This window comes from Ixodes scapularis, unplaced genomic scaffold (genome assembly GCF_016920785.2).
Source record: "Ixodes scapularis isolate PalLabHiFi unplaced genomic scaffold, ASM1692078v2 PGA_scaffold6__148_contigs__length_123643588, whole genome shotgun sequence".
Classification (NCBI taxonomy): domain Eukaryota; kingdom Metazoa; phylum Arthropoda; class Arachnida; order Ixodida; family Ixodidae; genus Ixodes; species Ixodes scapularis.
This window is the reverse complement of record NW_024609881.1, coordinates 115,746,176-115,761,110: the sequence shown is the minus strand read 5'-3', so window position 1 is coordinate 115,761,110 and position 14,935 is coordinate 115,746,176. Positions and strand designations below refer to the sequence as shown.

At 47.0% G+C, this 14,935-nt stretch overlaps 1 protein-coding gene across 1 annotated transcript in view; it reads left to right on the top strand.

The window, feature by feature from the left end:
* LOC8036464 (tectonin beta-propeller repeat-containing protein 1) overlaps nucleotides 1-14,935 on the top strand; it is a 74,569-nt gene that overhangs the window by 15,115 nt on the left and 44,519 nt on the right. Inside the window, exons 10-17 of the mRNA XM_029985806.3 lie at nucleotides 1,453-1,520; nucleotides 1,802-1,932; nucleotides 2,483-2,610; nucleotides 3,432-3,596; nucleotides 5,207-5,353; nucleotides 6,492-6,637; nucleotides 7,595-7,725; nucleotides 9,737-9,936. Of these exons, the coding sequence (XP_029841666.2) occupies nucleotides 1,453-1,520; nucleotides 1,802-1,932; nucleotides 2,483-2,610; nucleotides 3,432-3,596; nucleotides 5,207-5,353; nucleotides 6,492-6,637; nucleotides 7,595-7,725; nucleotides 9,737-9,936 (1,116 nt within the window). The remainder of the gene's footprint in view (nucleotides 1-1,452; nucleotides 1,521-1,801; nucleotides 1,933-2,482; nucleotides 2,611-3,431; nucleotides 3,597-5,206; nucleotides 5,354-6,491; nucleotides 6,638-7,594; nucleotides 7,726-9,736; nucleotides 9,937-14,935) is intronic.

Here is a 14,935-nt window from a genome sequence, read left to right as displayed (position 1 = left end):
CTCCTCCTCCAGCGCGAGTTTTCTGCCTTTGATGGCACTTCGTCGCATGTGTGGCCAGAGCCTGGTGGAAAACAATGAGCGCATGATGGTGGTGGAGCTTCCACTAAATTCCTAGCCATCTCCAATGCCCACACTCTATCCGCGTTATAACCGTCTCGGTGGGTCCGAGGCGAAGTGCCGGCCTATGGATCCCCAGTTGGCGGGTTAGAATCCCCGGGTGGCGGGTTTGAATCCCAGCCAAGTTGCACACAATCCGACGGAGGCTCACTGCTGAGAAGGCAACGTGCAAACGAGATTTCGGTTGGCAGTAGGAAGATCCCTGGGTGGTTCAAATGAATCTTAGTTCTCCGCTGCAGTGTGCCAGATGCCCTTCGTTGGTTCGTCACGTAACACCCCGGAATTTGACTTCTATCCCCGTGCTACGAGCACACTTCGCCTCTACTATAACCATATCTTTGACGCTGGTGGGATGGTGCCAAGTGCTTTTGTTCGGAGGACGAGCGACGAGCGGCAGGGCCGAAGTGTTCTGGGATTGCAGCAGGGATTGGCTCGGGTTTGAGCCGTGGGAATGGGTTCACCTTTCGTTTGAAAAGTGTGGCAACCTTTGGGGGCTAGGATATGAGAAAGGTTTATTGAAAAAACTTTTAGCTCAGTTTGAGACTTTGTCCTTCCGTCACTTTTACCTTCCTCTTCCACGGTTTGATGTTTCCTAGGTGTCTCGCCCCAGTCTCAAGCAATTCAACGAAATGGTAAATCTTCAGTGCGTCAGACCTATTTTTCTACAATGGGGGGGTTCTGCTTTATAATTTGATTGAAGGCAGTTCTCTTGATTGATCAGTTTTTGTTTTTGTATTGTGGATGCATGTTCGCAAGGAATTTCGTGCATTACAGTTCGGGTTTGTGGTTTTCAGTATTTGCCAACAAACACGGAACATTGTGCGCCGAGTGATATTGTAACAGTTCGGTTGAACCGCGGTTGTCACCAGAAATCTTATCGGCTGTTTTTCAGTTTAATTAAGGTTTTTATCCATATACCTTTTATAGCCGAACTGCCGATTTTATGTGGATGGTCGTCATGGTAGTGCTATCTTTATTATGATATTTGATTAGGACAGCACAAACAACCAAAGGTACATTTGAGGAAGATAGTCACCCTATTTTTAGGGTGACTATCTTTTCACTGACTGTACGTACAAGTGTCGTATCCCTGCAGAATTTTATGCTTGAGAAATAAATGTGGAAAAAATATGTATCTCAAGTCCTGCGAGAAGTAAGTGTTCGAAGCCAGTAGCTTTGACTTTAAGTTAAAAGTTTCTTTAATTGACTGCGATGTAGTGAAGACCCGCACAAAAGCTATTTTAACAATTGTTTCTCACATTGTGGGCTGAAGCGCATGATATTGCCCGTGATCGGTGACTATTCTGAGTGACTTTGCAAGTGATTTGCACGCAGGATTGGGTGGATTCTATCGCAGAGCGGCCTCTGATTCACTCGTCCTCTGGTGATCTTGCGGACTGTTCGTGAGTTTGCTACTTCCTTGTTTTTATAGAATAAGCTTCCACATTTCATAGACTTTTCAATGTAACTTTCAGAAGTCCGTGATTGCAGATGCCTTCTATGCAGTCCTATGTTTTTCTGAATGCAAGACATTCTTCTTACATGTCCTTTGTTTTCATTCTTTTTCTTGAGTACACCTAATCAAAATTCCAGCTGGCATTAAGTTGTGGCCAGCCTGGATACATTGTTTGATGACCGTTATTGAGAGAAATCACACGGTTTTGATTGGGGAATTCAATTGCAGCGGCGTGATACTGTCTGGGGACTGGTCGGCGTCGAGGGAGCTCATTGGCTCGGTGATGTGGTCGTGGGTGAGCGGCACCGCTTGCACCATCGACTACCCCAACTCACTGCCGGCGTGGTTCAGTCCAACTGGCAAGTTTTGCTTGACATTTCTTTTGAGGAGAAGCGGCTCTTTGTATGTCTTTTAACGCAGAATGTGTTTATAGGCCAGGATCGCTGAGCAAAGGGTGACTGGCGCCACGCAAGATACCGTGCGCCCACCAAGCTTAATGGATCTGCGGTCGCGTTTTCATGGATGTGACTGTAGCATACCGATTTGGGGGAACCAATCATACACGCCCAGTTTCTCTGCTCCTTCCCCTTCCACCCAATTTCAACCGTCGTATCTCGGTTCGATGCGCTGCGATCGCTCGTACGTATCCGCGGCTTACGTGTCGCTGAATTTGGCATGTGGTGTTCATGTGACTCTATCAGCATCACCACTGCCAACACGTGGCCCGATCAAACGACACCGAGTCACGTGATTCGAAGCGCGACGCAGATTCTTCATCGCCCAACTTTCTCCGTAGGATTGCGACACTGGGCTAACCTTTTCCTTGTATAATGGCTTCTGCTAGAGTTGTACGGTGTTGAGGACGTGGTGCAAAGTCTGAAATGTTTTTGTTCCCCGCTCGGTTTTCAGGCAGTCGACACAACAGTGGTGGGCAGAAGGAGTCGGCCGCGTGGCGTCGGACCGTGCTCGCCCGGCTCAAGGACCGACGGAAAAAGGAAACGGAAGACTATCCTAATTACGACAGCGCCGTCGAAAAGGTGCGCGACTTCCGTTGGTTTACAGCCACACTGTTGCAACGCTGCCTTCGTGAACTGCAATTTCTTTTTGGAAATCACTAGACAAGTATTTTTACTGTGTAACAAAGCACTTTAAAGCATTTATTTTTAAAAATTGGCGCGGCGATTGCCGTCAGGCACGCAGTGATCCCCTCTGCTGCCTGTCATTTGTCCGGAGCATTGTGACATCAATGACGGCATCCCCCACCAGCTTAGTGGCGAGGAAGGGTCATCTGACCCCTGCTGATGACGTCACTCTTGCTAGTTCTTGTTTCCGCTTGATCACTTTCCTACCGTCGGCATCCGCAACAGGCAGGCCTACGTCGAAATTTGAATTGGCTGTTACGACGCTTCTACTGATAAGATTGAAATAAAACTTAAGGCACAGAATTTTTAAGGTGTCTACATTACAACTTTTACTGTTTGTTCGAATTCAAGGACCCCTTCAGCTTCCCTTTAAGGGAGCATAGCCGCTGTACTTGTTTGGTCTCCGCTGCAGTTGGTTTTGGACACATAATGAGGATGTCCGCCGACAAATTCGAAGCGCCCTGGGGGCACTTTTTGGTTGGCATCTCTATGCGCATATGTGCACGAGCTTGCAGTTATCACTCTAAAGGCACTTGCGTGGAGCACTTTTGGATTGCTTCAAATCAACCGGTGGAATTCGGCAAATTTTGAGGACAGTTCTGGACAGGTGCCATGTACGAGGATTCATTGTAACTTGCAAGCTGTAATCTTAATGTGTTTTTGGGACGGGTGTTTCTCGAGCACTGACATGCACGTATATATGTGTGCGCTCGTAGACAACCTGGGTGAAGACTACGGTGACGCTTCTGTGGCGCGATACGCCACCCTGCCAGTGGGTGCGCTGCAAACTGGAGCTGGAGAGGCACAGCTCGGAGTCCGAAGACTGCGACGGGTCGGCTATCTTGCGACTCCTCTACAGCCACGGCGGATCGGACAAAAAGGTTTGTCCTAGTAATGCTAAAGTTTCTTAAAACATTTAGGTTTGAGGCTATTTCACGTGGCGCCTTACTTTTGTCGAGCCTGCTCGTATGGCGCCGCGCGATTATCATCATCCTCCTCCTTTCTCGGTGATAATGATGATGATTACTGTCTATTCATAAAACTCCCTTGTGTGAAAGAGCCTCAAACTTTCAGGGCCACTTGGCTAATTAATGTGTCCACACAAGTAAGATAAATTACCCCACCAAAAGTTCTCAAAACATTTGATAAAACTTGTGCATGCGCAGCAAAGACGAGGACGAAGGGAGGACAGGACGCAAACGAGGTGCAACTTCCAACTTATTTTTATTGAAACTCGTTCTGGTTCTTGGAATCTACCTTCGTTACATGATGACAAACCAACTAGCCCAAACAGCCACTCTTCTCAAAACAATGCAGTATCTATGCCTTGATATCAAATTTAAAGGGGCACTGACTTCGATTTTGAGATCATCCTTTTGTGCTGACAACTCAATCTAGATGCTCTAAGCATCCCAACAAACCTGAAATTACAATCATGCGTAGCTTATTTCCTCGTTAAAAGTGTGTTCAAAGATTGCGACGCGCCCTTTTTGGGAAGAATTTTCTTATGAGTTGGTGTCGGCGAAGGGTGCTTGTCGGCAAGTTGGAAGCGATGGCTTCGCCCGCAGAGAAAAAGAGGAGTCTTATCCGAATGCGTACCTACCAGACTCTCTTCAAAACGAGTTATATTAAAATCATTCGTAATCTGCGCGTATTGTAGGTCTTTCATTGGTCCACACAATGTAGTCTGCGAGAGAAAATAGTCCACGTGTTCTTCTCTTGCCCCGAGATGAATAGGCAGTCTTGAAATATAGGACTTGCTCTATGCGGGAACTAACACATTTTAAACAATATACTGTAATATCAAAAATGACCTTTTTCAAAAATGACTTCAGTGCCCCTTGAAGCTTGACTGCCCTTCCCCCCCGCTCAGAAAATGTTGATTCTTGATGCCCGTCATTCTGGCGAATAAAGCTTTCTTACTCCCACTAGCTTCTAGAAGAATTGAAAAGAAACAGAATGACAAATAGATGCAGTCTGAAGGGTGATATGACACACAGACAGGCATTGTTGCCTGTCTGTTTCTGATATAAGTAGTTTTCATCGTTCTCGAGAATAAACTTGTGTTGCAGTTGTCCTTCCTTTCTAACTGAGATTTCAAGCATGAAAAGTTGCACGTTTGTGCATCGGCGATTTATTTTGTGCAGAATGTGTTTAGGGCTAGGCTTTCATATAAATTAGTCCCCTAAGAAGTGTAACGCAAAAGTGTAGCATGAAATTTCCCGCTAGATTTAGTGGGAAGACCTGAACTGCTGTACAACTATGCACCATTTCAAATTCCTGCATACACCAATTCAATTTCCCCGCCAAGCATAGTAGTGGGAAAACGCTTCCAGCCGAGTTTTTTTTACAGAAATAATAGGTGAAATTGTAAGAAGCGTAAAAAAAAGGTTCACTCGATGTTCGGTGCATCTCAGCTTTATCGTGGAGATCGAGCACTCTCGCAGTTTTTGCCCCGTCGCTCCAACGAAGCAACTTCCTTTGTTCCCAGATGGTGATCAACATGGCAGACGTGGTGTCCGTCTCTGACGTGTCCGACCGGGAGCGCCGCATGGGGGGCATCTACACAGAAACGATGAACAGCAAGGGCACCTTCGTCAAGGTCGCCTTCGGCTCGGACCGCGAATTCGAAGACTGGGTTTGTAAGCCATGCCTAGTCTCTCGCGCCGGGGGTGCTCCCACATGGTTGCCCGGAGTATCCCTTAGCGTTTCGCACCCCCTTCCATACTTTGAGCGGTTGGTTGACCCTTTCCGAAATTGCGCCCCATCTAGTTGTAGCTGCTGCGGCAAAAGATTTCAAAATGACGCATAGATTGCGTGCGGCCGCCATTAGGTGGTCGTGCGCTACGAGCACGCATTGGACACGAGCGCTTCGTCTGCATTCGAAGTGTGCTCGGATTGAAACGCATTCCACACGAGTGCTGCATCGGTGCTCGGCGCAAACTCTGAAACAATCGCAGGCTTCAGGAGAGAAGCGACGAGACCAACTAATGGCGCTGTCTATTGTTCAAGTTCGCCATTGTTTGGGTACGTCAGTCTCCCGATTCCTGCTTTGACGCTTCTCTTTCTCTTCCCACCACTAAAAATGCCGTCTATTGTTGATGTCGTAGTTGTAGTAGTCGTTGACGTTGTAGTTGGCTGTGAGGGCATCCGTCGTCAATGTTACAAAATCGTTAAAAAAGATTGCCCGCTGCTGCCTGCGGGAATCACACCTGGGTGCGCCGCTTGCGAAGAGGGGGCATTACCGACCGAGTCAATCTACGGCGCTAACAAACCCGTCTTAATGTAGGCTTTTTGTTGTACCTGATACGTACTGCATGTTACTACATGCACTCTCTGGAAAATAGAAATCGCAGATAAAAAAATGCCGTCGTAACACTGTCAGTGCTAAGAGCTCGTGCCGGGAGACGCGCTTTCATGCACTTCAGAACAAAAAGAAACAAACAGAACAGAGTAGAGAGGAGTGATTCCGTATTTGGAGGGGAGAATTATGTGGCGGCGTGAGACGGCACAAGCGGAGAGCGCGTGCAAAACGCCGGCCAACACGCATGATGTGGAACACAGAGTATTAACCAATGTGGAACACAGAGTTTTAACCACTGCAAGTCAGATTCCTGTTATTTCGTTCCGAACGCTTTTGTTTGCGCACCCCACGGTGCGTGGACGCGACGCCGATGCCCTACGACTTGGCTGCGACTTGTTGCACTTGCTGCTGTGACTGTGCCGTAGATTAACGCGGGACTGCTCAATTTCTTTTTTTCTTGGGAACGACGAAGTTGGCAGCGCTGAACGTCGCGACCTGCGAGACGAGGGGCGTGACCGGCGCTGCGCGTCCTGCCTCCGCGTGGGGCATCTCTCTGCGAGGGGACGTTTTTGTGCACGACTCCGACGCCGCCGACGAGAGCACGCGACCGTCGGATCTGTGAGTTCTTTGGGCACGGCGCCATTCTACTCATTTGCATCGTGAGTGTGACAAAGTGCATCGTGCTCGCTCGTGATCGCTTACTACGAGAGTACACGCTGGCGCACGGGCATCCCCCGGAGCGTTTACGAACTGCCTATAACTGTACTGAAGGTTATGCGTAAATTTGCGAGATCAAAGCCACAAACTGTCTAAGGTCGCTCGTAACACTGTCAGCATTATTCCGAGCCCACGGGGAATGGACTGTGCGCTAAAAGTCATAAATAGGGTTCCGCAGCTTTGGTACGTACCGATAAACCCCGTAAATTAACCCCCCAAGACGGTTTTATCAAAACCGGTGGAAACCGAAAAATGCCGAATCGGAGCTGTACTCGACTGAGCAAAGCCAAAGCTAGGCGATATGAAAATCTGTGTTTACGGTTTCATTTTATGTTAACCCTAAATAGAACTCCCACCGAACTGTCCGGGAGACTGTTTCACTCTTTGGAACCACACCCCCCTCCCCATTTTCATTTCTCTATGGCACAAATACATTCTCTATGTATTCAGGTCATAGCCAATGTTCTCCATAGGTCGGGAAATCCCATCCCCTCGTGTCACCTTCCAAAACACGAGTCCCGATAAATGCCGATCGTTTTTCTGACCCCGGAAATCAACACCGAAGAACACTGAATGAACACCGAATTGAACACCGAAGAAACACCCCAGATTTCAAAGAAAAGTGAACCCATTAAACATGGAACCCTAGCTGTAAAGCATGCATCGCAAACATTCCAAACAACAAATGGCACCGGTGCACCAGCGTTTTCTCGTCTTTAGCAGTCACAAGCGAGTGAAATGCGCTCCATCTCCCTTGGAAGCAAATCCAGAAACGAGGCTTTGGCCGTTACGGTGCACATCACTGCTTCGCAGTTTTGGTTTTCTATACTGGCATTTTGTTGATCGGCACGCTGCCAGGTTCTGGCGCCACCTGGGGGGTGGCCACTTTCGGGTGGTGGAGTCGTGCCCACTCGGCGTCACCTGGGCCCTGGGCCACGACAACACAGCGTGGGCCTACACGGGCGGCTACGGCGGAGGCGTCTTCAGAGGTGCGTGACCCGGGTGGACGGAATCTTTAGATTGGTTTGGCGGCATCGACCCTAAAAGTAGGATTTAAGGCAACCCAAACCAACCCACAAAACGGGCGAAAACGGCTCCCAGAGATATCCGGGGGGAGAGGAGTGACGTTAATGGTCAAGTGAATGTGACGTTTCACGGGCTCAGAGTTGAATATATTGAACTTTTTCCGGCCCCTGAGAGCACAGGACGGACCCGGAGAGGCCCTCGGCCAAACGGTGAAAGGTGGTCCACCCTCCTCGCCCTCCTCGCAAATAGCTTGAGTGGGGCGGGAGGGGAGGGGGATGGTTTGCTAATTTCCCCTTGGGAACCCAAGAAAAAGACAAAGGGAGGCTTAAGAAGCAGTGGCTTTTGGTGTAATCTCCCCCTCAAAGCCCCTGAGAAATCTCACAACGGGTGCCTTGTCTCTCTTGTGCCCGTGATGTGCGTTTTAGAGCGCAGCTCTTAGGCGCCTGTTTCCGGCTTTAGCGGCGTCGCCTTCGGCATAACCACACGTTGCGTTATGGGACGCTTCTCATAATAACGTTGCACGTGACGTCACAAAGGTCACTTTTGAAGGTCACGACCTTCACGAGTGACGTCACAAAGGTCACTTGTGAAGGTCACGACCTTCACAGGGCCTTCACGATTGAGCTTCACGAGGGTCACTAGGGTCACGAGCGATGTCACAAGGCAGGAGGAAGGGAGGGTTAGGAGAGGAGTGGAGGGGAAGAGGGTACGGTGGAGAAGGAGGGGCAGGGGGTGCGGAGGAGGAAGAGGGGCATACCCTCTTCCGTACCCTCCCCTCCTCCTCCTCAAGAGCTGCGCTCTAATTTGGCATTACAGGGAATTGTAAGCGTCTGTTTTTTTTTTTCCTTTCCCTCTCAACTTTTCTGTCTCCGGCATCCCGGCGCGCTGTCCCTTCAACTTCTTGTCCATACACTCCCACGCACCTTTAAACTAAAATAACAAACAAAAGTTGCAAAAAAAAAAAAAAAATCTGGTTGGTTTGGATTGCCTTTTACGGGGTCGTCGCCCGCAAAACATTTACAGAGTTTTTTTTTATCGCAAAAGTAAAGTATGCGTCGTCTAATGCTCGGTTTCCGCCCGAATGTAGTGCTAGTGGTGCAAACCATATGCTAGAGTTTCGGAACAAACCGTGGTCTTATTCGAAAGTCGTAAGCGACTTTTGGAAATTTTTCAGTGGTGAAAGGTGGCTAACAAAGCCCATGAATACGTGGGGTTGAATGGTGCAAACTGCTAAGAACGGGTCCTGTGGTTGCGTCGAAACTTTCACAGAATCGCTCGCAACTTTCAGATGAGATGACGGCTAGTTCCGAAACTTTAGCATGTGGTCCAAACCGCTAGCAATACATTTCGATGGAAAATGAGTGCTCGATGATGCGGAGTTTACTTTTGCAGTACCAGAACCACTGTAAGTCTTGTTTGAGGACACTCTGCTCCGAGAATGTTTGCTCGGAAATGAGGGCTCGGCAAGAACACGTGCTGCTCTGAGAAGAAGGAACACATGGTGTTGTCAGTACATCCATACCTTACTCATTATACTATAGTCTTCAATTGGGGCGGTACTACAGGCATTTTTGCGCGAGATACTCGCCTTTCTGAGGGGAGTGGCTTTACATAGCCAAATAAATATTACTGCTCACTACATGCTATCCAATCTCTGGCAATAGAGCTATACTCTATTGAAGGTAAGGAATTGTGGAACAAGCTACTCCCCCAAAGCCATCCACTCTTTCTGCTTTAGCGGAGCGACGCTGGAGACGACTCTTCTGACCCCCCCCTCGGGTGTTCACTCTGTCGGAGTGGAAGGAGGGCTTTGAGGCAGAGCCTGTCCCGTTTTTCTTAACCTGCAACTGAGTACAGACTGTTTATACGAGGACAGAGCCCCCTCGCATTTGAGCGACGACTGTTCCTTGTCGACGCGTTGGTAACGGCTTCGGTTTGGACGAGTTGCAAGCGTCACTGTCGTCGCGGCGACAGGGATGACCGGCCACAACGAGAAGGTGGGTCCAATGACGGACGTCAAGTCGGTGCTCATCTACGAGAACCAGCGCTGGAATCCCTTCTCCGGCTTTGCGGCGCGGGGGCTGCTGACCGACCGGTACATGTGGAGCGACCGGTCTGGCCTGGTGGAATGCACCAAGGAGGGAACCCGGCTGGACTCCGCCCACTGGCACTGGGTGAGTGAGTCGGCACCCGGGTAGCGCAGTTCTTTGGGCCGAAATTCGGTTTTTGTCTCGGAATTCGAGGTCTTGAGGAGCCCGAAAGGGCTAATGGTAGAGCCTAACTTGACCTTCTTTGGCCTTCTTTGGATGCGACCGTAGCTCATTGAATCGAGATACGACGGTCGTGATTTACTAGAAGAAAAACAAGCAGACGGTTGTGCATGATTTGTTCTCTCTCTCAATTTGACGCGCTACCATCGCGTTCGGGTAAATCCTAATTCGCCAAACAAGTGCCAAAGTTAGGCTTTACTGGTAGTAATTTGGCTGTCATGTGGCATTTTTGGGGTCTACATTGCCAAACAAGTGCCAAAGTTGGGCTTCACTTCTGGTTGTTTGCTTTTCATGTGGCAACTAGATTGCCAAACAAGTGCCAGATTTGGGCGTCGGTGCTGGATCTTCGATTCATACGTGGCATGCTTGGCTCAAATCTTGCACTTTGGCGATTCTGTGGGGATCCTGAGGAAAGTCATAGCAATGTCAAAGAAAACTACTCTGCCACTAATTTTAATGCCTTGGAGCAAAACCCTGTTGGGTCCAAGTTTGGCCCCTGGGCTTGCCAAGCTTGTGTCTCTTGGACTGAGTTGACTACTTTCTAGGGCAGGTGAAACGATGGGCGTAGGAAAGAAACTCCGCATTTCTATGCCCCATCATAGAAGCAGTGATGTGACAAACTGGGCGAATAAATCGGCAACGATCCTTAGGGTAGGTGTAAGGATGAGGAAAAGGAAAAGAACTACAGGATAATATGCAAATTTACAAGTGCCGTTTTTTTTAAATAAAAACTGTTATTTGTAACATTCTTGTTGCTTTGTCTTTTCTCTAGCGACTTTGAAGCGCAACTAAACGGCCGGATGATTGAGTGTTTGGGGAAGTTATACCGTTTCTCGTAGTTGGACAGGTCAGGCCAACATGTGAATCTTAACATATTATTCACAGTGAAATGAATGAGAACGGCATCGATGCTTGTGCGCCAAAGTGAACTCTGCTCCAAAAGGCACCCCGAAACAACTCTGGCCAATCACGTCACTTTCAGGGTTAAACGCTTGCTGGAGCGGTTTTCTATCTCATTTCTTGAGAAAGTCGACCGCATCTGTGCTTGAAGAAGTTTAATAATGATCAGCATGAGAGCCCCATTTCTGTATCGAAAACAGGATAGAAATTTTTTTGTCGGAGGTGACATGCAAGACAGGATCCAAGTGGGTTGTGGGCTGGTCGACAACCTTGTACTGCAGCAAAGTATGTAGTAGGGCGAGTCATAGAGTGGACAATAAAAATAAGATGATTTACATCGTGGTTTCAATCAAACCAGTTTTACTGAGATGATTTAAACCAAATCTTTCCCGCAAACATAGTGCCGAAAATAGTTTTTATTTACTGCTTGTCTATCGTTTGATGTTTTGTATGTGAATTTGTTTTGTACTGAAATCAACGACTCAAGCAAGAACACGAGCGAAACGCCGTGCTTTTCTGAACAAATCGGAGTATCGAGCTTTCTTTCTACCTTCAACTTCGTTCGTCCTATTGCAAAAAAATCAGCACGCGAAAAAAAAAAAAAATAATCTAGAAAAGTAAGGTTTTTGAAAACAAATCAAAATGCAAAAGAAAAAGAAAGAAGGGAAGACGTTTGCGAATCTCTGTAACGCGAAATTAGAGCGCAGCTTTTCAGGAGGGGGAGGGAAGTATGGAGGGGAGGGTATGCCCCTCCTCCTCCTTCTTTCCTCCTCCTCCTCTTTCTGCCGCTGAATTTACTCATAAGTGACGTGACACGAAGTCGTGACGTCATTTTCCCCCTTTAAACTTAGCGGGGAAACTGAATTGGTGTTGAGGTCACGTGACGTCAATTTTCCCGCTAAATTTAGCGGGGAAACTGAGTTTGTTCGTAGGTGGCTTGACATGAAGTCATATGACGTCATTTTCCCCGCGAAATTTAGCGGGGAAACTGAATTGGTGTTGAGATCACATGGCATCAAATTTCCAGCTAAGTTTAGCGGGGAATTGAATTGGTGTATAAGTCTGTGACGTCTCATAATGCAACGCGCGCGGTTATGGCGACGGCGACGCCGCGAAACACGGGAACGAGCGCCTAAGAGCTGCGCTCTAAAACAAATAAAGCTTTTTAGTGTAAAACAAAAAAAACAACAACAACAAGCTGTTTTTGTTCAAGTATGGCCAGGGTTACATCAATGAAAAGTTGTTGATTACACTGTGCCTTAAATTTGCAGTAATCCATCCTTTCCTCCTAATTGTTATCAGTGAAAGGGCGGATTGATCAATCAGCCATGTCTAAAAATACACGTAGTGTATTTTTAGCTACACATATGCCCTAAATCAAATTAATATGATATAATAAATCTGACTTTAATCACATAAATCTGATTTAAACCAAAAAAAAAAAAAAAGTCACAGGGAGGAAGGAGTGGAAGACAGACAAACACAGCGCTGACTTTCGTGTGTTGTTTTCTGTCATATAACAATGCATTAATACGAAACAAGGAACAAAGAAACAAGACAGAACCTTCCATTTAACCGTGGCAGACTTATTTAAGTGGGTAAAAATTCGCCATTGGAATGAGTTACAGATTCAGCACTGATACAGGCAACCGTACATTGCCACATTAAACAAAACACACACACACAAAATTTTGGAATTTTTTTTTTTTGCGTTGTTACCAGGGTGTCGAACCGGAACCGAACCGAACCGGTATTTTTTCCGGAACTGAACCCGAACCCGAACCGTTATATTGTTATCGCGATGAACCCGAACCGGAACTGAACCGGAAAAAAAATAACGGTTACCGGCTCATGTCAAAACGGTTCATCCACGCGCTGTTGACAATGGATGTGCTATCAATGCCATTTGTTTTTTAAGTGCCGTCAACTGACACACACCTCGCTTACATATTTTTCTTCTCCACTCAGTCTTAGGAATATAAACGCTGCATCCATGAATCTTGACATAGGAACCAGTATTGCACTGGTCGCGGCTTGCACGGAAGAAAGAAAATTGGAAAGCTGTGCAAAAAAAAAAAAAAAAAATCGCGTCACGGGATTTTATTTTCCTAAAATCTCGTAAATCCTAAATGCTGCTGTGTGCTCATTTCATAACACGTTTCTCGAACGCGCGAGTTCTTGAAGCTTGCTTCCATCGGAATGAGAAAAGAAAAGGCTGTGGAGTTTGATAATAATGCATCCGGTTTCGTATAGGCACTTAGAAGCTAACATATTTGTGAGACAGCGAACTCTTCTATTTTAATATTTATCCTATTACGTCCTTCTGGCGTTGCGTTCGGTGAAGTATTTTTCATATTCCGTTTCTTGTTTAATGAAAACTTCTTTAAGTGTCTAATTTGAGTTACCGATCGAAGGCTAGTTCAAATAAAGAAAGCTGTATTTTCTCCCCACTGTTCCTTCAATTGTTTACACGCCGAGGTGGCGGGATAGTTAGCGAGTTCTACTTGTAAGTGGGTTTGTAAGGAGGTCGCGGATTTTACAGCTACTGCGTCGGACCCAATTAGATGAAGTCCGAATGCGTAAACGTCGGTGAGGTAACCTTTGAGTGCACATAAAAAAACCATTCCTGGTAGAAATCCCTGAGCCTTACACTACGATGTATCCCGTTTCGTATGTGCTGATTTCAGATGTTTTATTTGTAATTTATTTTGATGTTGCAATTTGTCATTTATAATTTCCAAACCGGTTCGCGAACCGGTTCAGCGCCCCGAACCGGTTCGCGAAGCGGTTCGCGGATCGAATTAATCGAACCGGAACTGAACCGGAACAAAATTAATTTACCTGAACCTGAACCGTAACCGAACCCGTATTTTTTTCGGTTCAACACACTGGTTTTTACGCTGACGTTTGGCCAATGTATGAATATTTTAATACAGCGGAGTACAGCTACATTGATTACAGTGGGCGGAGTGCTCCATCGGGGTACTTATCCGTGCACTGTAATGTATATTGTGGATGGAACCACTTTCTAAAAGTGCGTAGTTCCAAAACTTTTTGGAAGTGCGCACTTCCAGAAAGGGGCTCTGAGAGGGCGCGGAGATACGATGGGCTAGAACGGAGAAGCTGCCACACAGGTGTTGCAATTATTTGTCCCCAGGGGGAGTCATGTCGAGAAGATGGCCCCATCTGAAGCGACCGGTATACCTACAACACAAAAATTGATTGTAAATCAATATCGTTTATGAGATAAATTATGCGAGCGACAAACAGCACCATCGTGGATGTGCGCGACCAAGAGTTTCGCTGTGATCGGCCTTCCACGATTGGAAGGCCGTTCACAGCGATTCCACGACAAACCAGCCTTTGTTGCGTCACGCGATGACAGCGCAGCAGAGGTTGGTTGCACTATTTCTCCACGGGGTGCGGTGCCGCCGGGGCCGAGATGCGCTCCGATAGCAAACCGAAACTGAAAAACCCGTCGAATTAGTGCGGTTTTTCAGAAAGCCGTAAAATGCTTCGCATGCCTTCTATTGTTGTGCAATTTGTTAATTTAGTGTTTTTTGATGACGCTGAACAATTTTCTAATTGAAACCATGCCCTTAAAGACAATATTAAAAAAAGTTAATTACGCAAAAATGATTAACAATCTAATTATCAAGGACTTTAATAATTTTCCTAAATAGCTAGGCCCCTGGCCCAGGACCAAAACGACACAACTCTTTTCTGTTGCGACGCCTAGTTTTCGCAATATCGAATTTGCCCACCTTTCGTGAAACACCCTGTACATTTAATAGCGGAAGGGTTACAGGCCTATTGACAAGTGGAACGTCTGCCGTGAGGCCTACACCGTAGCGTTCCATCCGACATGACAGCCAGTCGCAGTCTTCTTCTCTCACCTGGAACACAACAACTATAACAGTTTTAAATTCTTGAAATGTTATTAAAGCACCACAATTATCAGCGAGAGTATTTTTAAACAATAACCTTTCAGTCTACTTTTCGT